Source organism: Lygodium microphyllum, chromosome 15 (genome assembly GCF_053477565.2).
Source record: "Lygodium microphyllum isolate KBCC chromosome 15, Lygodium_microphyllum_v1.1.10, whole genome shotgun sequence".
Taxonomy (NCBI): domain Eukaryota; kingdom Viridiplantae; phylum Streptophyta; class Polypodiopsida; order Schizaeales; family Lygodiaceae; genus Lygodium; species Lygodium microphyllum.
The window spans coordinates 25712125-25738896 of record NC_141149.1 but is presented as its reverse complement, the minus strand read 5'-3'; the positions used below and the strand labels follow the sequence as shown (position 1 = coordinate 25738896).

Sequence of the window (26772 nt, the reverse complement as noted above, 5' to 3'; positions counted from 1 at the left end):
TCTTGGAAGAGTTTATTACTATGAAGACTAGAGACTATTGTTCATGCTAAGGAAGGACCATGACAACCTAGCCTTTGTTGAATTTCTCAATACATCCGTGCTATAGAGCTTGGGAATGTTTTGGGGTTAGATTTGCTACCAGTATTTGGTATTATCTGTGTTTGGAGATTAGTATGTACACGACTTCACCATATTGACACAACTGCTATTGAAGAGAAAATGAGGAAAAAAGATGAGGAGAAGCCATACCATTAGAGAGAGAATTGGCTTAATAATGGGGAGGTTCGCTTTGCAGATAGCTTCTAGTGATGCTCTTCTAGAACTACCTTAGTGGTTCTACATCTACGCTTTACGGTAGGGTTTTGTGCTATTCCACTACATTTGTGGCTTTCTAGGGAGACGTGTTGTCGTCATAGATTCCACCAAATTGGACTTTTCGAGCAAGATCCAATGTTGAGAAGGTTAGTCTTGCTATACTCCATGGAATCACAGCAATTTTCCTCAAATATGGTCCTCTTGGTCTTGGCTAGAGAAAGCAACTAGAGGCAGGTACTTGAGCACTACAGATTCGTGAGTACTTGTACTAGATTGGCACTTGAAAAGCTAGTTATCCAGGCTTTCTGAGCAGTAACAATTGAACTAATGATTCATTAGTGATAAAGCAATACCACAAAAAGTGCTAGGCATTGCAGTCAATCTTTATTTGTGTCCAAGTGCAAGAACATTCTAACTCCGCTATTTGATTTGTTTTTTTGGTTGCTGAATTTCTATCTTTAAGGTTAAGTGCTTGAAAGTTAAACTTCACTGCCCTTTTGTTCAAGGCTTACAAATCATTTCTATTGATAAATTACGGCAGTGATGTTTACTATTGAGAGCCTTTATTTAGTGCCAAAAATTGAGCTCAGTCCACCTCAACCGTTATATCTCTTGTTAGAATTGCCTCATCTAATGGTTCATCCACATATTTCTTTAGAAGGCGCACATGAAAAGCTTTGTGAGATCTTGTAAAAAATTCTCCAAAACACATACGAATGCACTCTCATTAATTCTTTACAGAATCTACAAAGGACCACAATTCTTAGTCAAAGAGCTTGATATAGTAGCTTTCATTGCCTTTTGTGTTTGTTTGACCACGCTTTGTCCATCTCAAGCAAATTCCCGTATGATGCATGCACTTGAGGTATTTTACCAATATTCCAACATTCAAAAATATTTACCCAAGTATATCACTTATACTCTCCATGATAGATGAAAGAGGCTACAAGGTAGTTCTAAGAAGATGAGGATACGGAGAGATGCCTTTTTGCGGACTAGTGATCCCAACACCTTTTTTTATCTTTCCTCTTAGATGGTCCAGCATTACAACCCACAAATTGGTTTTTCACAAAACCATTATATCTATGATATTTGACAAAGCTGCAATCACTCGAATACTGACCAACATGACATTGAAAAATGTATACGTGGTCTCTCACTGCTGCCACATTGCAATCAATAAGGATTTCGCACAAATCTCAATCCCAAACCAATTTGATTTATCGAATGAAGCCTCAACTCCAATTGTCCAACAATCTTGGAGCTTTGTCTTCACCAATACGCCTCTAGTTCACTATCAAATTAAAGTAATTCAAACTTGTAAACTTGCTGTCCCAAGAGATTGGATGCTGAATTTAATGCTTTCAAGGGCTCGAAATCAAACCTACATGTCTAAATACATTTCCCCTAATTTCTACCTCGAATCTTTCATGAGTTGGTGATCCAAAACAAGGGGCGAATTGGGGGTTTTACTTGGAATGTCTTCAGCAAGCAATTCCACATCCAAAATGACTGACTTTTGCCAACCCTAGCCACAATATGCTATAAACAAAAAACCCTAATTGTGGTCTGTTGTAAAACAAAGCTTGCACAACCCAAGAGATAGATAAAGGAGAAGAAAGAGATTGATCCTGAGTTGTCCAGCACCTCAAGATGGCAGCAAAACACTCTCCTTTTGCTCTCATCATGAAAAACTAGAAATCATGCATCTTCTCTTGCTACTATAGCTCTCCAAACACATGAGAATCGGAGAGAGAGTGACCCGAATAGCCAAGATCAAGCTTCTAAATGAACAACCAGCTACTCCTTAATCAAGTCACATTCTATATCAAGGTCTAATTAATGACTTGATCATTAATCATAAGTGAGCTACTTGCCATGTGAAACTTAAGCTCAAGGCTTGCTTAATAACTTAAGTGCCCTAAGTGAGCTGCTCACTAGGCAAAACTTTCTATAACTCAATTCTAAAGTGCAAACTTTCAGTTTAATGAAAGTTTCGCATTGCATCTTGTTCCTTTTGTTGAATGCTTTTACCACCTAGTATACACAGTTGTCCACCACATGTCCCAATGTGAAATCTTTCACTGCTAGTGCAATAATCGTTGTTCCAAGAGCTAGGGGTACTAGAATTAGAGTTCATTTTGAATTGAATTATTCAGCCCATTTGTCATTTTGGTGACAAGGACCATAAATATAGTTGACATAGCAACACAAGAAAGTAAGCAAATGAGTGAACAAAAAGTGGACCTTCAACCAAGGCCAAAACACCTAATATGGGGCTAAAGTCTAGGCATCTCTGAATTCAACACTCACTAAACAACACATTGAGCAAAAAGACCTCAAACAAAACTAAAAGCTATTAAAATGATAGATCCCTCTCAACATTGTTCCCACTTAGGAATGTACCTCAATGTGAGGGTTGCTATCTTCATTTGCTCACAAACAAGATCCCAATGAACCCTAATAGGCTTAGTTCCCAATTGAAAACTGTGATCAGAGCTCTTCCAAGCTAGAGCAATGGTAACCTAGTCATCAAAGCTTTGTAACAAGTAATTTCAGAAGCTAGAAGTTTCAAACAAGTTTTGTATGTAGAAAACAATTTTGTAGGACACTAGCTTCTTTCCAATACAATGGAACAATTGCTGTAGATGATGGTGACTAGATCATGGGAATGTCCCAACAAATTGTAGTGTAGCAGTAATGCCCCTTAACTATAACACCAAGAGCTCTATTTGCTAGCTGATCATCCACAAATGCCGGCATGTTCTTTGCTCCAACAATCTCCACGACTACTCATGGGCAACTACATTGGCACTCTTGCCTACCTGCAAAGCATCACAATGAGGCAAGAGAACTCTTGAACAAAACTCACATCAATCTCTCTTTTGAAATAGGGTTTTAGCAAGATTATAACATCCAGGATAGTGAAGAGAAAGTATTGTTCAACCTTTGACCTAGTAGACCCTTCAAATGTACACTCAAGACCAAACACATCAACTTTTTTCGCCAAAGGGACTCTTGCACAAAACTCACATCAATCACTCTTTTGGAATAGGGTTTTGGCAAGATTAGAACTTCAAGAATATTATTCAACCTTTGACCTAGTAGACCCTTCAGATGTACACTCAAGGCCAAACACATCAACTTTTTTCGCCCAAGGTTCGCCTGTGACAAGCATTAACATTGAAATCCAATACAATACCACAAGGAAAAGTGGCAAGTAAAGTCTCTCAAAGATCTACGACTATGGTGTCGACCACCTTCATCTTCACAACCAGCACGTCCTCCTAGACTGCACACACAAGCAGCTCACATCCTCAGGTCTTCCTTTGTAACAAGGTCACAGTCTGCATATGCCCTTTTCGACAGTCTAACCTGATATATAGGCACATCATCAAAACTGACCAAAAAAACATGCCACATCATCCCCTATAACCCTAGGGATGCAAGGTGACTGTTGTAGGGGGGCATCACAACCAGCTTGGGATGCACCCCCTAACCGAAGATAGTCTAGGGCAGTGTTATCGTGTCTTGGCCTTGCTTGAAGGTTTATGATCAATATAATGAAAAGGATTGTCAGATACACAATTCAAAGGTTCCATCAGATGTGCAAGGCATCGCATACAAATGGCAAAGATATCACAAAGTGATCAACTTGCAATTGGCATAGTAGGGCATACTGAATTCACCCCTACTCAACTTCATGGTGTTCCATGCAGTGAATTATAACTGCACATTAGGCTTTATAGTTCAAATCATGTAAAAAGATGCTATGATAAGTGTGCATGTAGATCTTTAATAGTTTAAGCATCAAACAAATAGAAACAGGCACACAAATGCCTTGAGAAGCAAGGAATGTATATAATGTATTTACCACACAGATGTATATAAGTAGACTAGCAACAAAGATCACATTGGAAGAATCTGTAATGTGTGTAATAATGTAGGAACCCATCCCAATACTATAGTGCTTATCAGATATCAGCAGCCAAGTATCATCCCCACCACAGACTTATCTCAAAACAAGTGAACAGCAAGTATTCATACAGATCATTGGCAGCATTATTGCTTGGTACATTTGGACAGCAACATTGCAGTGGACAGTGGGTCACTATCAAACTTCGGAGCTCATTGGGAGCATTATGGTTTGGCACATCTAGCAGCTGCACATTTCTACTTCCAAGACCCTCGCGTGGACAGAAGTCATGCACACTCAGAAAGGTGGATGGGACTCCAGAGAGACTGTAAGCTCAATCCAGATTGCATGGGCAGAGGCAAGAGGCATCTTTTAACATACTGAGAACCAAGTATCTTCTTTCACTTCGGGGTTCACCGCATGGTTTAGCATCATAGACCAACAAAATGGTAATTCTGCTAACTTTCTACTGCATTTCTCTAATAGAATTTTGTCTTGGAAAAAAGTAGTGCACTAGCAGGAGTTGCCACTGATGATGAATGATTCTGCATTTGGAAAAGTGGTTGAAGAAGGAAGATGACCAGGCTAGAACTGTGCTATATATCGTATCAAAGGTTGCTGAGCGAGGGCACAAAGGGCAACAACTTACTATATGTGGCCAAGTTCCATCGATTGGAGTGAAGCCATCTTGGAGCACAAAGCCTATCATTAGAACAAGACAAAGGAGAGGAGAGGGCGTTGGGGGGGGGGGGGGGGGGGGGGGAGACAACGGACTGTCATGCCAATGTGAAGAAGGGGCTGTCATGTTGCCTTGAGCGTGCAAGTACCAGTCATTGACTGCAGAGTCTCTGTAGAATAACTCTCATCTTTTGCAAAGTTTTGCTATGATGTGACCAGAATATAGTGGTTGAGACTTGAGGCTCCATCCATGTTGGCATCATTATCATCTCTAATTCAAATCAACAGGCCTCATTGTCATCTGTCTTGTCTTGAAGAACTGGTGAATAGTGGTGAGGAGTGGCATGGAAATCACGCATTCGGAATTAATACTGCAGCTACATCCATCAATATGTGGCCTTAACAAGCATGTGTTAATCAGAAAGGCACCTGGTTTAAATACAGAAATTGTTTTTTTATTAAGCCCAGCAGGCAAAAGGCAGACTTGGCACTGTAAGCAAGGATTCTCTAGGGTAATTTCAAGTCACCTGCATTTACATAACCTGGCCTAAGCTCATTGATAGCTCTTTGTGATCAATCTTCCTTTTGTTGAGCAATCAGTGTCAGATGGGAGAGGATCGAGGTGCAGCTGAAGTGCAGTAGACAGTGTGAGAGTGAGAGACAGAGTTGAGCACGATACCCAATGCAATAGTACTGAATAGAGTGTTGGCTGAAAGTACAAATGATAACCCTTATACCTTAGGGTTATAAGGGGCTGTTCACACCCGAACACAGTAAGTGCCCGTAAGTGTGCACCACAAGCACATACAAAATAGTACACATAATCTGGGGGAAAAAACCTCTCCTACCGAGAGTAAAAAGTGCCCCAATGTCCTAGTGATCACCCGCACACTCCCATATGAGCGTAGGCGTAAGTAAGGCGTGTGAGATACCCAACAAACCCCCCTGGAGTGAAGAGTGATCAAGTGTACAAGGATCATCCGCCACCAAAGGGCGTCAAATTCAAAGCATCGCGAAATGCTTCAAATTTGTCTCGTGGAAGAGCTTTGGTGAAGATGTCTGCCACATTGCTGGTGGTAGGACAGTAGACAAGGCTGATATCACCTGCATGTAGCCTCTCTCTGACAAAGTGGTAGTGAATCTCTATGTGTTTCGTGCGAGCATGAAACACAGGGTTCCGTGCCACTGCAATGGCACTCTGACTGTCAGTATATAAAGGAGTAGGCTCCGTAACAGATACATCCAAATCAGCAAGTAAGCGTCTAAGCCATACGCACTCAACTGCAGTAGTGAAGGCTGCCTTGTACTCAGCTTCACATGACGACGTGGCAACAGTGGATTGTTTCTTGCTAAGCCAAGAAATGCATGACGAGCCAAGAAAGAAACAATTGCCACTAGTGGAGTGACGAGTATCAAAATCACCAGCCCAATCAGAGTCACTGTAAGCATGTAACTGCAGTGGTCCCCCCTTGGCATAAAGCAATCCAAGAGCTCTAGTACCCTGCAAGTAACGAAACACACGCTTCACAGCTTGCCAATGCGACATACGAGGCTGATGCATGTACCTGCTCAAAACTGAAACGGCAAACTGTATGTCTGGCCGAGTGTGGCATAGATAGATGAGACATCCCACTGCTGGAGCATAAGTATGGATATCAAACAAATCACTGTCATCATGTAATGACAGTTTGAGCCCAGGTTCCATGGGTGTACAAACTGGCTTGCAATCCTGTAAGCCAAACTTCTCAAGAAGTTGCCCAATGTACCTTGACTGACATAATCCAATGCCTCTAGCATCATGTACGAACTCGATGCCCAAGTAATAGTGCAAAATACCCAAGTCAGACATGTCAAAAGTTTGCTGTAAATTATTTTTGAATGCTGAAATCTGATCAGCATGTGTTCCAGTGAGCAAAAGGTCATCTACATATAGACACAAAATCAGCATGGATCCCCCCTCTTTATGTACATAAAGGGTAGACTCAGATGGGCTGTTTACAAACCCCTGACTAAGCAAGAAAGCATCTATCTTTGCGTACCAAGCTCGTGGAGCTTGTTTCAAACCATATAGAGCTTTTTTCAGCTTGCATACTAAATTTTCTGAGCCTTCAACTGCAAAACCAATGGGCTGCTGTACATACACTTCTTCCTGAAGTTCCCCATGTAAGAATGCAGTCTTTATATCCAGCTGATGCACTTTCCAACCAAAATGTGCAGCCAAGGCAATCATAGACCGAATGGTCGTCATACGGGAGGTAGGAGCAAAGGTCTCCTCATAGTCAATGCCCTTTTTCTGTGCGTAGCCTTTAGCTACCAGCCGTGCCTTGTACTTATCTATGGATCCATCTGCATTCCTTTTCAATTTGTAGACCCATTTCGTACCAATGGCACGCTTGCCAACTGGCAAAGACACCAAATCCCAAGTATGATTCTTATGAATAGAATCCAATTCAGCTTGCATGGCTGCCATCCAATGCACACTATGTCGTGCATCCTCAAAACATTCAGGCTCCTCATTATCATGAGTACATGCTGCCATAACAAACTCCATGGAATGTGCTGAATCATGCAGTCGAGTTTGCCTTCGAGTACGACCAGCCAAGGGTGTTTCCAAATGACTATCTCTCATAGTCTGCGTGTACCATCTAGGCACCTGTCTTGCTTCCTGACTGTGTACAAGTTCCTGCTGAATTTCAGTTTCAGCAATGTGCTGATTTACTGCATGTTCCATACGAGCAACTGGCTGAACATTAGGTTCATTTGCTGAAGTACCAGCTGAATCACCAAATGTGATGGGCAGCAGCCCTTCAAAGACATCACGGGCAGCCTGATATGTATCAAAACCAGCCAAGGATAATTCTGATTTTTCATCAAATACAACATCCCTGCTGACAAAAACCTTCTTGGTCACGGGATCATAGAGTCTGTAGCCTTTGCTTTCGCTGCTATATCCCATAAAGATGCATTTTACAGCCTTGTTGTCCAACTTCTTTCGAAGTACCTGTGGAATATGGGCATATGCAAGACACCCAAAAGTACGGAAGTGGCCAACAGAAGGTTTGCGGCTGTGCCAAGCCTCAAAAGGTGTGACGGTTTTCAAGGCCTTGGTAGGGCATCTGTTCAAAATGTGGCAAGCGCACATGACGGCTTCCATCCAAAAACTATGAGGCAAACTCTTTGCCTTCAGCATACATCTGGCCATCTCCATGAGTGACCGATTTTTCCTCTCTGCTACCCCATTCTGCTGTGGAGTATATGCAGTAGTGTACTGATGGATAATGCCCTTCTGCTGCAAATAAGAATTCAGCATAGAGGACATGTATTCCCCCCCTCGGTCCGAACGGAGAGTCTTAATCTTGCAACCAGACTGAGTTTCCACAAGTGCACTGAAAGCCAAAAATGCATCATACACTTCTGACTTCTTTTTCAAGCAGTAGACCCAGCAAAAACGTGTAAAGTCATCAATAAATGTTACAAAATAGTAACAACCACCCAATGACTGTGTCTGCATGGGCCCACAAACATCCGAATGCACAAGCTGCAATCTGGCTGTTGCTCTAAAAGCAACATCACGGGGAAAAGAGAAACGATGCATTTTCCCCAAAATGCAACCCTCGCATAAATGCTCAGGAGGTCTCTCCAAGAGAGGTAATCCATCCAACATCTGAGTACGCTGTAATAGCATCAAGCTGCCATAGTTTACATGCCCCAAACGAGCATGCCATAACTCTGCCTCTAACATAGCAGGAGTAAGAGTGGATGTCAAATATGCAGACTGATCTACCGAAAGAGCATCCAACTCATATAACCCATGACACAGAGAACCTGTCAAGACCAATGTCATGTGTTCCTTGTCACGGACCATGCAACGGTCATCATCAAAGGTGACCTGCAAACCACAACGTGCCATAGAAGAAATGGAAAGCAGATTCTTCTTAATGCCAGGCACATACAAAGCATCCTGTACGCGGAGAATAGAGCCATCAATGGCTGTAAGCTGAATCTCCCCAATACCACGAACAGGGTATGATGCATTATTAGCACACTGAACAGACTTCCCAACGGGAGGTGCACCAAGAGAAGCAAACAAATCTCTACGAGATGTGATATGCCGTGAAGCACCACTGTCAAAGAACCAAGTGTCAGCATCCTCTGTAGAGCTAAATGCTCTATCAGCCCAAGAGACATCATAACTGCAAGTGTAAAAACAATAGTCCCTGGCTGCAACAAAGGACGCGGACTCGCTAGCAGTGGAAGGAGCTGCAGAAACAGACATCCCTGACTCCTTCTTCTTCTCTTTGGCGATGCGTTTCCTGCACTCAGTGATATAGTGGCCAGGCTTCTTGCAGTAATGGCATTTTCCTTTCTTGGCTTGCGTGCCCCCCTGTTTCTGACTTGTCTGTGAAGTGCTACTACTACCAGAACTCTGCGAAGCATTTTTCCCTTGGCTGTTTTTACCCTTCTGCCTTGACATAAAAGCCTGCTCAGAGGCTATACCATCCACACCACTGTTCCGTCTAGTTTGCTCCTCCTCTAGAAGCAAACTGACAAGCTGAATGAAAGTGATGGGCTCTTTCGAAATCCTCATAGTGAGGTTCAAGGCAGTATGAAAAGCCAAGTAAGAGGGAGGCAGTGAATTCAATGTCGTAGAAATCAGCTGCGCATCTGAGTAGTACTCATCCACATTCATGAGTTGCTCCCGCAAGTCCTGAATTTTGTTGAGATGATCCTGCATAGAATCACCCTCATTCATCTTTAGAGTCTCTAGCTCTTTCTTCAAGAAAGAGATGCGAGTCTCATTCTTTCCTGCAAACATCTGCTCCAATGTCAACCAAGCTTCTTGTGAAGAAGCTGCTGAACGAATATGAGGAATGATAGAACGCTGAACTGCCAATGCAATCAGCAACATAGCCTGTGCATCCCGTGTATCCCAAGCTTTCTGAGCTGTAGTTCTTGGGGGAAGTGGCTGAGCGGGCTGTGGTGGAGGGGGCTGAGGTTGCCCTCTTGCACGTCCTCCTGGAGGAGGAGTAGCGGGAGCCACAACTCCCGGTCGTGCTTCCTCTCCACTGACATAATCCCACAAATTTTTGGCCACTAATACATTCTTCATCATGAAAGACCAAAGGGAATAATTGTTCCCATCCAATCGGTCTTCCTTGGACACATAGGTGAATACATCTCCTCCCTGATTTGCCATTATTTCCCAAAAGGCAATAGAGCAATGTCAATGCAGTACGGGCTGGAAATCTGCAAATTTCCAGAAATTGCAGCAAACACAAGTCTGCAATTAATGTGCAAAGGGTACTCTGTCAAAAAAAAACTGTCACTGATGCACGCTTCCCAAGGTGCAATTAGTGCTCAGCAGCACTAAAACATCAAAAGCCCCAAATTTTTCTGCCCAAAATTTCTGTCACAAATGTCTGTTACAAAAGCCCCAAAATGTGCATTCAATGTGTCACAGACTGACACAGCACGTTTCCCAATGCTGAACCTGAACCTGTTGCACGAACTCCTGTGTAAAAGAAAAGTGCAGAATGTTACCTCTGCGTGTTGACGACGGGCACGATTCCCGAGGTAATGACTGCTGGGTACAGTCGGACTGACGCACACGTACAGGGTACAGGATGGCGCGTCAAGACACAGGCGGCACGTCAGGGCACTGGTGGCGTGTCAGGAGACAGGTGGCGGGACAGGGTACCAGTGGCGGGACAGGGCGTCAGATGGCGGGACAGGGCGTCAGCTGGCAAGGACGTGACAGGGCGGCGTCAGGAGGCGGCGTCAGGTGGCGCGTTAGGTGGCGACGGCGTGTGCAAGTACAGGAGGCGCGTCAGGTGGAGCTTCTCGCAGACAGGGCGGCGCTGGTCACGAACTGGCACACGCAGGAGCAGGGCTCGTGACAGACAAGGCGGCTTCAGCTCCAGGTCCAGGCGGCGCAGGCAGCTGGTGGCGCTGTCTGACGAGCTGGCGCTAGGGCACAGAGGCGCCAATCTGGCGGGGCTCCTGGCGGCGCTGCTACAGCAAGGAGATGGGCTGACTGACGAGTCTGCACAGGGCAGACAGATGCAGGCCCAAACCTGAGCTGACTAGCGACGGCGGCTGAGTCCTCGGGAGCTGTGCAGAATCCTCGGGAGTTGTGCAGAGCTGCTGACCAGCTCTGATACCAAATGTCAGATGGGAGAGGATCGAGGTGCAGCTGAAGTGCAGTAGACAGTGTGAGAGTGAGAGACAGAGTTGAGCACGATACCCAATGCAATAGTACTGAATAGAGTGTTGGCTGAAAGTACAAATGATAACCCTTATACCTTAGGGTTATAAGGGGCTGTTCACACCCGAACACAGTAAGTGCCCGTAAGTGTGCACCACAAGCACATACAAAATAGTACACATAATCTGGGGGAAAAAACCTCTCCTACCGAGAGTAAAAAGTGCCCCAGTGTCCTAGTGATCACCCGCACACTCCCATATGAGCGTAGGCGTAAGTAAGGCGTGTGAGATACCCAACAATCAGATGGACCAATATTTTTGTACAAACTTACACGGAAAGTTTTTCTATTGAAAATGCATGCAGCCTTAAATTTTTGCAACTATCTTGACAACTATTCAGGTTAGCTAGATCTCTGAAGCTTTCCAAGCCAATATGGCTAGAAGAACCTTTGTTAGCAAGCAATAGAGAAAACTATAAATCAACACCTCAGAAATCAACTTTCTGATGTAAAATATGAATGTCATATATATAGGACCAGGTGAACTGTCAATCAGCGGATCCGGAATGCCAAAACCTGGGTGACCCTAAATGGAAACAGGTTCCAGAATTCCAAACACAAAGAAAGCATCTCCCCTCACAGCAGGGGAAAACTTACATGAGTACATTTCCTATCCAGTTATCAGTGAGTTTTATATAGAGTGAGACTTGCTCTTTCAAAAATACAAAGATTCAAAAATTGAAACGACTTCACACCAGGTATATTTTGTGCTGCATCAAAAACAGCGTCTGTGTTTGCATTATCACCTGCCACAAGATTCCCTATGCTTCTCAAGACCTGCAAACATCAGCATTATACTCAGAAAGTCATGAAACCTTACATTTATTTCAAACAGGAAAAGAAATACCTTAAATACTTGTTACAGTGATGTTAAGTTATTGAAATACTACCAATTTATCAAAATTCTAACCGGAGTCAACAAGGATAGCTTTTCTGAGGTGGCCAGTCTTCCAATAAGTGGAGGAAGAAGACCAGCCTTAATAAGAACTTTAGCATGGGAATCTAAAAGAGAGGTGAGGTAAACCACAACCCATGAAACTTCAACTGCCAAATCTTCATCCCTGAAAACCAAAAAATAAAATAAGATACCATCCACTGAAAAATTAGAGCTCAGATTTTTGCTTGTCCACATAATCAATTTATTTCTTTGACTCAAAGCTTATGAGCTGTGTGAAAGCATGAACCTTTCTACTGTATAATTTGTCAAATACGGGCCTGTGGTAAGCCACACTTGCAGTGGTGATCCTTGAATTCTATAGCATTTGGAGAAAGCTTCTTGAACAAAGATTCATGAAGAATGATGTCAACCTACTAAGGAAGACCAAGTAACAGCTTTCAATCCCTCACAATAGTGACTCATCTATACAATTTTTTCGCCCGTTGCTAACTGGACTGCTGATAGAATTATTACACGTGCCCAATAGTAATTGACTTGCAGTGACATGGCGAGTAAGTATTACTGTCCGAGAAATCATGTGGGCCTGATAAAGGGGGATTCTTGACAATATTTTTTAGTTGCATAAGATCCATTTGTAACAATGCCGCTGTACACTTGTCCAGAAACTTTGCTTGACTTTGGCACAATTTCACCTGCATATAAAGTACAACTGCAGAACTAGGGGGAGGAAAGAAGCAGAATGAAGAATGTGCATATGTGTATGCATAACAAGAATGGCATCAATGGCTTTCACCAAGACGAATTCCCCTGCATGGTCATGTGGTTAGACATATAGGTTATCCATTGGGTTGGAATGTTGCAATGCAGCAAACGGTCTAATGGGCATTTCAGAAAAATTGGATTATTGGAAGTTATCCACTTGGCAGCTTCATGAGCGCCTTGGGATTGTTCAATCCATAAGAATGGTGCACGTTCAGTTCTTTCTTCAATTTATTATGCGGCAGAAAGCAGATATTGGTATATTCATGTCTATGGCTACAGACAATTCTCTGGATAACCAAGACAAACAGGAAGGGCATTACCTTGATGGTTGTTGCTGAAGTGTGTTCCCCAAAGATGTATGGTGATCTAAATATTCTCAATATTCATTGTTGCTACAAATTGCTCAACAAAAGCAGCCATCGGCTATTAAGCTATCGGCTTTGTGCCTTGTGCCTCGTATCTCAAAAATAGCCTTTGGTGATAGACAGTCACTCATTGGAAGACAGTTTTGGATGAATTTTAGGGCAAGATATTGCACTGTTCTTTCTCCAATAAGCTCATTCAAAGTTGGCAAAAAATTCTTGTGTACATCAAATGGAATCCTTGTCAAACACAGCAAGCGGCTCTTAGCAGCTGGGATGTATATACTGGAGTACTGTATTTCTTGGAGCACTAGCTGTCCAGGAGCCAAGAAGCATGGGAAAACTGCAGGAAGTGACACTGGTATTGTGCCATCTTCGTGCCTAATGGGAAAGGGGGCTTGGACCAAGTCCTCTCTATCTCCACTTTAGTGATGTTTGCTCTGATCACTCTATTCAACTCTGAATGGCTCAGACTCAAAGTGGGACAATCAAGGTTGTGATCGAATGGTGGCAATCTGTCTATATTCATGACATGCAAGTTCATCCACGTGCTCATATGTGCATACCAACATTGTCTATCTCCCTCTGCTACAAGCTATCTTGAAGACTCCACCGCTAGCCTAGGGTATCAGTCTTTAGGGAGCTGCCATATCCTCTAGAGGAAGGTGATTGTCTAGAATAGTGCCTCCACTACCATGGGTGGGTGCTGCACCCAACTCTGCTCGGATGATCTCTTGTGTTACTGAGGCTTTCACCCTTATCATACATGCTATCATCATTACCAACTGTCTCTCCATATGTTCCCAGCCATTATAATGTTGTGCTTCAGGCCCGTTACAGTCCATGAGAGGCGCCCGCGTCCAGTATGATAAAGGCATGGGCCCCAAATGGCTGCTCGATTAAGTAGTGTGGGCATAACTAAAGTGTCAATTTTCAAAGAGCCACAATTTGGTCTGGGGCTCCTCGAATTGTGTGTGTGAAGTTTTGAACAATTGTTGCTTTAGAGTACCCAAAGCTACATATGCCCATGCAAGCCTAGCCTCAGGTGTCTCCTTCCATGAAAACTGTGGGCCTTTGAAAGTGACCCCAAGGTATACATATTGTCTAACCATTTCCACAGACTAACCATCATACATAAGTGATACTCTGAGTAATTTTAGTCTTTCAACGATTAACCTTGATGGCTTTCTCTTCACAAAACACATGCAATGCATCCGGATGTCATTGTAGCCCCTCAAGTGAATTTGAGATGAGCACAATATCGTCTACATATAACAAAATTGGTATCAATACCCCAGCCAAGCTAGGTCCCATACCACCCCATCTTTGTATGTAATCTGAAATCTTGACAATGTACAATCCAAACAGCAAAGGAGAGAGCGGACAGCCTTGCTTTACACCAATCGTGCTAGACACTGAGTCTATTGTGCCTCCACGCACTCGTACTCTACTTGTCACTGTCTCGCACAATGTATAAATACACCATTGCATATCCTTTGGGACCCCAATGGTTCACAACCTCTGCATGACTATTGCACGAGGTACCATATCAAAAACTTTGCTGAGATCCACGAAACAACAAAATATTTTTTGCCTTCGTGATCGTCCCTCCTCACTCAAGGCCCTCAACGTGAATATATGATCTAATGTATTGTATCCTTGACAGAAGCCAGCTTGTCTTGCCAACCGTATCCCCTTTGTTTCAGCCCGCCAACTCAACTCATGCTCTTAAAAATCATAACCATATCCCCTTTGTTTTACTAGCATATGGCCGATCATAATAGTGCAATAGTTGTTAGTGACCAATGGATCTCCGCTCTTAAAAATTGGCACTATTGTGTGGTCACACCAACTTGCTGGAAACCCCTCACATACAACCCTATTGAAGATATTTGACAAGATAGAGACCAATGCATAACATGCATGTGCAAAATGTTCTACCACAAGGCCATCTTGATCATGTGCTCTCCCATTCTTTAACCTCCAAATGGCACACCTTAACAATTTTTTTGTAAAGAATCCACACTGTGTTGGCCTAGAGTTTGATGGACAGGGAATCTGCTCTTGTGATGGAAAATCATACAGTGCACCAGCATGTTCATGCAATAGTGAAGGTGATTTCAACTGAATTGGGGGTTGTCTACCATGAAATTTCCTCCATGCCTTCTTGTTGTCCCTACTCAAAAAGAACTGATACATCTCAAACTCTAGTTTGGCTAGATAATCCCTCTTCTTTTTCCACACAATACGAAGGAAGACATTCCATGCATGCTTGTGTGTGCATGTCCCTAGTGTAACATCTTTCTGTAGGCGGGTCCTAGTCTGTCTGCACTCATCATCATACCAAGCATTCTAAGGGGCAATGCATCTACATGGTACAGTAGAGCACATCTTACATGGGAATGCCTCTGTAGTTGCTATATTTAAAACCTTCCCTAGAGATTTAGTGACATCCTCCAATGGTTCATGCTGGTCTAGCTTAAGCCATCTTGTACTACATCACTATAGATATGTGAAGTTTGCTCTAGAAACTCATAGTGTGGAAATGTGTATACCTCTGTGCATGTTTCATGTATTTAACCACATGCTAGGGTGAATTTTAGGATTGCATGGTTGGCTGCTGGGCCAATCGGCTTATGAGATATCTCAAAATGCTTAATTTTTGGAATTAACACTGGCGAGCCCATTATATAGTCCACAATACTTTCTTCCTTTTTGTTGTTCCAACAAGTGAAAGCATCCGCTCCCGGCCATCTCGATAAGCCATTGAATATAGCTAATCCATGAGCACTTCCTAATACTACTAAATGGGATCCATATGTTGTCATCTCCTTATCTTCAGATGGCCCCTCAAGCCCTAGTTCGTCCAATGCCAACTCCTTAAACATCTCATGTTCAGTATCATAAAAGGCTGACTGCTCACTTCCTGTTTGAGCATTAAAGTCTCCCATTAGTAGTAAGTTCCCAATGCTTGCATACATTATAATGTCCTCATGTAGTACTTCAAATGGAGAACCCTTCCCAAGGACAAATGTTGAATAGGTAGGTGGGAAGTAACATACTGCAACATATAGATCCCTTGCGCGCCCTATTCTTAGCCTTATCCACATATATCTAGCCTACACATCTCGTGACACCACATGAATCATGTCTTGGAGGCTCTCACGATAAAGAATAGCACTGAGGCCTATAAACACTCTCCCATTTGTATCCCATAACATCTGGTAATCTAAAATGTATACATTGATGTGTCTTTGTATACATATTTATGTCTATCCCACAAAAAGTATCCTCAAAATAACTTGCCTCAAGTCTCATTGAACTATTACAATTCCAAAGGGACATCCTTAACGCCTCATACACCACGTACCATCATTGTGACCTTCGTTTTGCTAAGATTACTATCGCCATCTCTATACACAACATACTTGCCTTCTTTGCGTGCCTCCAACACCGTTGCCATGCTAGCCCTTCTATGCTCTAACTGTGCGGGTGTGAGATCCTCATCGAGATAAACCTTTTCACTCTTCAAAGCCTTTCTTTTTGAGAGAAAGGCCCTCTTATTATCCATGTCCTTAAATTTCAGCATGAGGATCCAACCTTTTTTGTCACTTGGATCACCCACCCTCCACACATCCATTGTGTGTATCTCATTCGCACCCATCTTAGCACAAAGTGTTTTAGCATTCTACCCACCACATGAACACGTAATGCACCGAGTTTCCTTTTTGGTTCTACTTCTAGTGTTGCGTTCATCATTTCTACTTTGTTCTGAGGTATCCCTTTGTTTCTTTTGACTATCTCAATCCATTGTGCATTTTCTTTCATTGTATGCTCAACATTTTCTACTTTCTTCTAAGCTCCCTCTACCACATTCACCCATGTGTGCATGTCCTTTTGTATACTTTCCACCTCTTTCTTTAATTCCAATGTATCTAACATTGTTATTTATACATCCATCATTGACTTGTGTGTCACTAATTCTTTCTTACATACCTCTAACTACCTTTTTAGTTCAGCAATCTCCATATCCTTGACTGCTATGCGTACATTTGTATCAGATTTCAATGCATCCATATCTCTTTCCAAGCATCACTTACTTTGTTCAAGTTATCTTTCATATCAACCTACAGGTCAGCCTTGATTTCTTTGTATTTTGCATCATCCTAGCCATTAATGCATGATTTCTTGTTTGCATCTATACCAACACTTAGTTCCCGTTTGGATGTCTCCTACAATTTGTCATACATGTCTTTTTGCTTTGTATCCATATCATTCATGACTTTTTGTTGCATACTGCCCCACACCTTCATACATGCTTTCAGATTTGCATCCATTTTAGCATTTAATTCCTTTCCCCATGTTTCATCCATTGCATTCATGTCGTTTGTCACCTTATCAATCATTGTCATACATATTGCTGCAATTTCATCTCTTATAAGGGCTTTCACATCATCCAAACCGTTTGTTGCAATCATCCTTTGCATCTTTGTCCATCGCTTGGCACTTACGGAAGTGGCATTTTTCACGAGCTCTCCTTCTGTTTTGTCTATAGTAAAACTTTTCATCTATAGTTGGAGTCTTGTATCACCCCACTAATGTAACGCCTCCTGTGGTCAGCCCAATTGGTTGTGTGTCAAGTTCACAGACAAGGAGTAATTCTTTCCTTTAAGCTTAGCTAGATAGTCTCATTTCCTGTTCCATACAACGTGCCAGAGAATAGCGGGAGAAAATAGAAGCAAAGAAAGGGCAGTTCAAATTCAATTGACAGGTTCACAGGAGGGAGAAACACCACTTCCCGACACCACACCCCTATGCTCCGTGCATGAAGTGACAAACAAGCGTTTTATGGGCATGTGCAAGAAACAGTACCACTGAGATAGAACAGAGAACACAAAGAATGAAAAGTAAAATCTGTATAACACTAAATGAAACAAGATTGCATACAATGCTCATGTAGTAGTAGGAGAGAGGAGGATTTAATGATGAGAAGAGAGGAGAGAAAAATGCTGATGGCAGTGGCTTTGTTCCTAGATGGCATTATGGCGTTGTTACTAAAAACAGATAAATGATCACATAGCCAACACTCTTGTTGGTAGTAAATATGCTACGTATACTCAATATTGGGATTTTATTTCTCAAACGAAAAAAAAGATGCATGGGTTTCATTCCAGAATTGGTGCAAGTTATCTACTGGCTGTATTTTAAGGCTACTTCTCAATGTATAATTGGAAAAAAATTGTCGCAATCATGGATGTTAGGTAAATACATGAGGCAGGGTTACAGGGCTGCAAATTCATTTTGCTAAATCTAAGCTTTTACCTTTAAAATCATGTGATTGGGATTCCTTGATTTGGTCAGAAAAGATTTTGCCACATACTGAAATTGTAAGGAAATTTGGGTTGTCAAATGTAACTCTCAAGCAGGAAAGGCAATGTGTAGCACAGAGGTTGCGATGCAAATTGGATGACTGGATGACTAGAAATTATCCACTTGACCTCTTCATCTCTGACTACAAATTGTTCAATTGATTATTATGGCTTATGTCAAGTGTTATCTCCCACTTATGCCTTGGACTAAAAAGACATGATACTTCAATGTTTCCAACCATGGACCTGTTGCAGAAAACTCATACAGATCATAAAGCAATGAGATTGCTGAAAGCTGCTTAGGTTTGTTTACAATTAATATCTAGAGTCATGTCTTGCCATGGAAGGCTACATTGGTGTTGGTTTTCTTTAAGCAGAAACAGCCATGGACCATTATGCTGGCAGCTTTGATGGCTGGTATGACCACTGTGAAATGTTCAAATCCTCCCAATGAACCTGAAATTGCAAAAGTGAGCCAAATGGGAGCAAAAGCACCAAATTTTCAAGGGACAAATGTCCCAATGCAAAGGGGAAATGGAGATAAAAAGAAATCATTTACCAAATGAAATTCACTCTGACTGCAGAAATTCTGCAAGTGCTATATTTGCAAATCAGAGCCAAGACAGCAGCACATTCAAGGCAGGAGGCAGCAGCAAATTTGAGACTGAAAGCAGCACCAAATTCAAGACTAACAGCAGATTTATGGTCTCTGCAGCAGGCTGAAGACTCTTTGGAGTCATGCTGGAGTGCAGGTGTAGCATTTGAAACAGTCACGGGGCTGATCAGTAATGAACCAGGGCTCCAACATGCAGTCATGAGACTGCAAACAGATTGCAGCAGTAAACCAGAGCTCTGAATCACCATTCTGCTCATGCTGCACAGAATCAAGATCGCTGGACAGCATCACGACTGCTCTGATACCACTCAAGTTGAGGTAGAGAACAAGACAAAGAGAGCAAGCCAACACAAGTGGGTTACAGAAAAAAGAAATTGTCCTTGTTACAAAATAAAATTAGAGTTCAATAACATAACGTAACCCTCAAATTAGGACCAAGTGTCCTAAGCATCTTGTCACAAGGACAAAGTATCCCGTGCCTAGTAGTCGTCTTAATTGACTACACCTAGTCCTACAATGCACATATCGAGGAAATAAAGACATCACGTAAATGCCTACATAAAATGAATGAGACCTACTTTAGGGAGTTAAACATGGCTCATATATGACATTATGTTGCTATGCTACTGTGAAGAGGTGAGAAGCAGTAACAACATAGTACAAGGCTTGGCAACAGCCGGCATAAAGACAACAAAAACCAGTATCAAAGAATGAGGATGAAGTTCATCCATTAGTTGTTAGAAGAGATAGTTTCCCTAAATGTGTCAAAGTACAAAGTCAAGCAATCTTGGTGACTGTCACTTCACCAGTATAAATTCCCTAGGCATGGACTATAAGCATCAAGACAAGCAGTTTAGACAGTCACAAGACTGAATAGTAAACTTACGGGCCTACCCTTTTGTCAGATGTCGAGTAATTGCTTCTGGCAAACTCTCTTGTTTCAATAATTCCATGGCTGCTTTTGGACTTGGTCCCTGAAGCCAACCAGTCAAATATTCATAAAGTTGATAACAACTACAATCTAAAGTCTTCCTTGAAAGTTCAAAAAAAACCAAGCTAAAACAGTATCAAGATTAGATGGCACAACCAAATACCTTGCATGAAACAAATATGCAGGAAAATGAAAAAGTTTACTAATCTCCAGCTGTACATTGCTACTTCATGGTTTTTACTTTAAAAAACAGAATTATGAGCCTCTGAGGGAAAGTTAAAAATCCTGGAATACCAGCTTGCAACTACTATACATGTTGCAGCTTCATGAACATGTTTAGTTCTTGATAAATGGACAATAGAACCCATATGGTACTGTAGCTATGCAGGTGCATGAACAAAGACTTTCAGCTGTATGTCACAGCTTGACACTTTTATTAACCTCTTCATTAAAGCCCAAATTTCAGAGGATAGCCTTGAGTTCTAAGATACAAACACATAGCAGGCACATTGCAACCTTATAGACATGCTCAGTTTTGGAAAAACTCGACACAAAGCATGCATATTAATCTCAAGTCAACTCATGTATATTGCTCTCAAACATTTATTTGACTTAAAATTACAAAAGCCCTACTTCAAAGAAAAGTAGATTATTACAATCATAATGGGCACGATCAAACCCATACAACTCATGTATCATTGCTAGGTCAACTCAAAACATCAAAGGCTTATTTGACTTGAGCCACAAAGGCCCCACTTCGACGAAAAACAGCTTATAAATTAAAACATCACAATGGATACCAATTGCAGCATTGAAATAAATTTGGGGAACAACCAAAAAATAACTTGCAGGCCACCCATAAGATCCCAAAAATTTCCAGCATGTCAATATGTTAGTTGCTAAACTCCATGACGATGTAAGTAAGAACAAGTCACACGTCGATGTAAGTATGAACAACTCACACGTCATTTCTGATCTCATCATTCTAGTTTGATGTAGATAGTTCTCAAGTCTTTTTTGAAAAAGATTTGAGCTCCCCTCAATTGATCCCTAACTTGACTAGAGTTAAAACTAACTCTAAAAGTAGTGGCACAACTTACAAACGTAGTCATGTCCACAACACACACTAAAACATTGAGCACTACCCATAGAATTCACCAATTCTAATACCCACCTAGAGTGCCAATGTGATGATGTACAAAGGAGAGAATCAATCAGCAAAAGGCAATAAGTTCAAGGATTTTCGAAATTCCTCAAATTTTTCATGTAATAGTGCCTTGGTGAAAATATTGGCAACATTCTACTATGTGGGAATGTAGATCATATTGATCTTACCTACATAGGATCTCTCTCTTACTAGTAATAATGTATCTTAATGTGTTCCGTACAAGCATGAAACACTAGATTCCATGCTATTGCAATACCACTTTGACCATAAAAAACAATAGGAGTGGGTCTCTCTAGATGGACATGAAGATCAGCAAATACAAGTCTCTCCCCTTGCAAAATAGCAAACCGTATGAATGTGTTCCTTGCAAACATCCAGAAACTGCACATAACAACTTACCAATGTAGTGTCCTTGGACTGTGCACATATCTGCTCACATGTGTACTGCATATTGTATGCCAGCATAAGTTTTGCACAAATAGATCAGTCAACCAATAGCCTAGCTATGAATACCAACATCTAATAGATCGCTACCATCATGCATTGAAAGTTTCAGCCATTTTTCCATAGGTGTGATCATAGGTTTACAAGATTGCATGTTAAACCTCACTACCAATGTTTGAACATATTGTCACCGAGACATAACAATACCATGCTGGTTTTGGGTGAATTGAATCTCCAAAAAAATAGTGAAGCATCCATACATGATATATCAAAGTAGACTACATTCAGCCTTGAAATCTGCAATATTTCTCTCATTAGGTACAATGAGCAACATATCACCTATGTAAAAAATGTAAAGAATGATGATTATCAAATCTAGAAAACCCCCCCCCCTCCCCCTCCTTTTCTTCTAACATAGAAGATGGGTTTGATTGGAATGTTTTGGAACCCTTGTGCAGTCAAAAATGCATCTATATGAGAGTACCAAGCACATGGTGCATGTTTTAAGCCATACAAGGTTCTATTCAGCTTACAAATCTTATGCTCTTGACCTTGCACAAGAAAGTCTGCAAGTTGTGCAACACACACATCCTCTTCCAAATCTTCATTCAAAAATGTTGTCTTTTATATCCAATTGATGTACATCCCAACTGAAACATGCAGCCATAGCAATCACACATCTAATGGTGGTCATCCTAGATATATGAGCAAATGTTTTGTCATAGTCAATGCCCTTTTTCTAAGCATATCCATTTTCAACCAGCCTTGCCTTGTATCTATCAATAGCCTCATCATATTTCCTTTTGAGCTTGTAAAGCCAACATATGCCACTAGCCTTTTTGCCAAAAGCAAGTCAACAAGACTCTAGGTGTTATTCTCAAGAGAGTACTAGCAAAAGTGTATGCTTCCTCATCATCAATAAGATGCCTTGTATCAACAAAATGTGTCCCCCTACATTGCTATCACCTGAACATGTACACTGAGGTAAAGGAACATCTATACAACTCTCTTTAAGAGTCTATAACAACCATCTAGGGGATGTTTTGGCTGTATGTATAGCAACCCTTCTTGCACAATTGAGTCATCCACTACCCTAGAAGAAACTGGATCAGCTAGAGGCTAATGTGCGGTAAGTGGAGCAGGTTCAGCATGCTGTAATTGCTGATTTTCTGCATCCTAATCAGTCCCCCGAACCAATAACATACAGAAGAAGACCCTCCAATACATCCGAAGAGTCTGAAATAGCTGGCATTTCAAATTCAGCACGCATACGTGCTGAATTTTCAGAGAATGTAACATCTCTACTCACAAAAACTTGCATGTGGAAGGTGTATACATCCTATACCCTTAGCTTTCCATGCTATACCCAACGAAAATGCATTTTATTGGCTTGTCATCAAGCTTTCCACAAAGCTCTTTGAGTATTATGACCATATGCAACACAACCAAAAACACAAAAATAATGCACATTAGGATTCTTGTCATACCATGCCTCATACAATGTAATTGTCATTGATGCTTTTGTAGGAGCACCTTCAAAATATGATCTGCACATATAAGGCCTTCGAGCCAAAATCTGTGAGGCAGCCCTTTTCTCTTCAACATGCATCTAGTCATTTCCATATGAGCACGGTTCTTCCATTCCATCACCCAATTCTCTTGAGGAGTCATCCTCACTGTAGACTAATGTACAATGCCATGGTCTAACAAATACGCCTCAAAGACTATAGACATGTAACACCCCCCCCCCCCCCCCACCTTGCCCCCCTCTACCTATACGAAGAGTTTGCACTTTCAAACCAATTTAAATTTCCAATTTGGCAACCAAATGTTAGAAATACATAAAGGCATCCAATTAGGCCTTCAAACCACACATCCAAGTCGACCTAGAGTAGTCACCAATAAATGTAGCAAAATAAAGATGACCCAAACGGCATGAGTCCACATTGAATACAACGCTACGTACTAGCTGTATTTTCCGGACAGCACGAACTGCATCATCCTTCTTGAACGCAAATTGACACATTTTGCTGAAAATGCAACCCTCACAAGTATGGGGAAGTGGAGTATTTAAAGTAGGCAAAGCATCAACCATCCAAAATTCAGAAATATGCACCTCACAAATACCACCAACTACAAGAGAAGTGTTACTGGCACAAGATAAATTCTTTCCAAAAGCGGCTAAATGCATAGAAGACAACAAAAACTTCCAAAAAGTGATCATGATGTAATGCAGCACCATCAAAATACCAAGTATGATGTGCTTTTAATGCACTAAAACCTGATCCCCCATAGAAGAGCCATAACTGCATGTAAAAATGCATAATCCTCCTCCACAAGGTTGGCTGAAACATTGCCATCAATCGTGCGAGTGGCTGATATCTCTTGGAAAACCATACCCAAAGCCCGTTTTCTTCTCTTTTGCAATCTTTTTTCTGCATTCATCAATAAAATGACCTCGCCTTTTGCAGTAGTGGCATTTTCCCTTATTCTTTAACCTATCTTACAGTTCACACTTTACTATATGGATGCTAATAGAGGCAATTTGTAGATTGCAGAATGGAAAGGCACAAGATCATGATGGTGTGGTTGGAGGAACATTTTATGCATGCATGTGAACCTCTTGCTCCCTTGTTGAGGCACATTTTCATATGTGGGGGTTTTTCAACAAGGTTGGACTACGGCTACCATTTTACCACCCTTTAAGAGTGGGGACCCTATGGTACTAGAAAACTACAAGACGATTATAATAGGTTACTACTTGGCCAAGATATATGGCTGCATTTTAAAGTGTGAGCTCAGTAAATGGGCAAAGAGACATGGGTATAGTGTACGAGGGCATGCATGCTTCAAGAGAGAGTTCACTACACTCAATCATATATTGACTCTCAAAGCTATTATAGATGAAGATAGAGCACATGGGAAGAGGATTTATTGCTACTTGGTGGATTTCGACAAAGCATTCGAACCTATGCCTCGAGGCAAGCTCATGCAACAACTATAGGATATTAGCATTTCAAAGGATCTACAATCGAGGATTTATGCCTTGTATGAGTCAATGATAGTGAGGGTGTGTGCTCCATGAGGTCTTTCCAATATCATGGTTGCATTCTGCCCGCACACAAGACCATCACATCCAATCCATCCAATAGGATCAAATCCATCTAAGATTTGTACGATCCGGACAAGTTGCAAAAAGTGCTTATATTGCATGTTTCTAAACTTTTCACTTGTTTTAAAGGCTAGTGATTTCTAGCCATTAGCAAGTCTATATCTCAAGTTTCTAAGGCTTTTCTACCCTAGTGAAGAAGTGCCCTATGTTAGCAGTCATATTTGTCATGCCTTGTCATCTCCTACTTGTGAGCCTCAGTCTGAGTCTAACGAGGACAGCTTTGACCCGCCTATCACTTGTTTTGACAAAGGAGGTAGCTCATTCTAAAGCACTCAGTTTATTGCATTTCAATGTATTTTCTCCTCTAATCGAGATTTTATGTGCATTTTCTAGGGCAATTTCTACATTCTTCAGCCTGCCTCACCTACCGAACATTGTCTACCCTTTTTCGGATTTTTCTAAGCATTTCTAGCATTCTTACCAGTATTAAATGCTGGTCGACCATATTTTTTGCTCCAAATTTCAAGTTGGCCAATTTTTGGGATTTTTGGCTATTTGTAGCCATTTCCCACTTGCGAGTCATATAGATCATTATCTTCCCTCCTTCCTTGGCAGGTGCACACTCCAACTCCGTCATCTTCCTCCGTCTTCAGTGTCACCATCATCATCATCCTGGTCTAGTGCCCTCACTAATGCTGTGGGCTACGTGCAAGGACTGATCAGTCCTCCTCCTGTATTCATCATTTGTTCCTTGTTCGGTGCAAGTCTCTTTTCTTCTTCTCTTGAGATTGTCTCTCTCTCTTCCTTTGTGTTCAAGTTCCTTCTTCCATTGCGCACTCACATGGTACCAAAGCATGGTATCTAAGAGTGACACAGAGTTCATAAAAGGCCATCCACATCTGTGTTTGCTGAAAATGCAAGCTCCTGGTAGCTAGTGACTACATTTGGTGCCCAAGCATCATCATCTGGAGCCTACTTGCCTTCTACAATCAAACGCAATCTTTTAGGACCAAGCAACACCCCATCATTGGATCACCGATGGATCGTGCGGCCTTATAGGATCGGCCCAACTCTAGAGCCCGATCATTCCTCTTTATAAGCTTGCAAAATTTTGTCCTAGTGCATGTGCACAAGTTGCAAAAAGCAATGGAAGTGTGGACAAAGCTTGCTTCTTTGTACCATCAAAAGACATTTGCCCACCGGATTACTCTCGAGAAGAAGATACGAATGCTCATTGATTGTTGATGACTCTCCTTCCATGAAGGATCATATCAATAGGTTGGAGGATATAAGGAATGAGCTTGCGTTCCTTGGTAGGATGATCTCTTCAAAGGATATGGCTATGATTCTTTTGACTCAGCTCTACCATCTCCCCAGTTTGATGCCTTCTACACCAGCCTTCTTATATGAGCTTGCCCCGCTTATTTTGGAGCATGAGAAGCGCGCCAAAGGGGTAGCTAGTGGATCCACCTCCACCAAAACTTTTGTTGCAGATTCGAGAGGGGGAAACAAGAAGAAAGGGAAGTCAAAGGCTAAAAGATAAGAGAGTTTTGCACACTCTAACTCCAACTTGGAGAAGCCTAAACGCCCATATTGTGGAAAGGAGACACATCTAGAGGAGCAATGTTGGAAGAAGTACCCTTACCTTCGTTCGAGAGCAAAGAATGGAGCTAAAACATCCAAGCCTTCTACCTCTACTCCAACGGTTATCCATGAGTCCCTCTTCCTTCATATTGTTGACTTGGAGGAGCCTTCTACAATACTTGCCTCATCTTCTAAGAGGCCTTGGCTGGTTGATAGTGGAGCTTCTAGTCATATGACTCCACGAGGTGATTTGTTGTTGGATCTATGCCATTCTAAGGGTTCAATCACTGTTGATGACATTTTTCCGATGCCTACTTGTAATGTTGGCACTTTGCCTTTATTTCCCGACCGCAT

At 41.8% G+C, this 26772-nt stretch overlaps 1 protein-coding gene across 4 annotated transcripts in view; it reads right to left on the bottom strand.

The window, feature by feature from the left end:
- The window catches only part of LOC148024362 (importin subunit alpha-9), a 132743-nt gene that overhangs the window by 18687 nt on the left and 87284 nt on the right, over positions 1 to 26772 (bottom strand). For 2 of the 4 annotated variants that reach the window (XM_087693980.1, XM_087693979.1), the window contains exons 6-8: positions 20074 to 20153; positions 12083 to 12233; positions 11868 to 11949 (exon numbers count right to left, since the gene is read on the bottom strand). In XM_087693980.1, coding sequence (XP_087550106.1) covers positions 11868 to 11949; positions 12083 to 12233; positions 20074 to 20153 — 313 coding nt within the window. Of the gene's footprint in view, positions 1 to 11867; positions 11950 to 12082; positions 12234 to 20065; positions 20154 to 26772 lie in introns of all 4 variants that reach the window. The other 2 variants (XM_087693982.1, XM_087693981.1) reach the window with 2 other exon arrangements.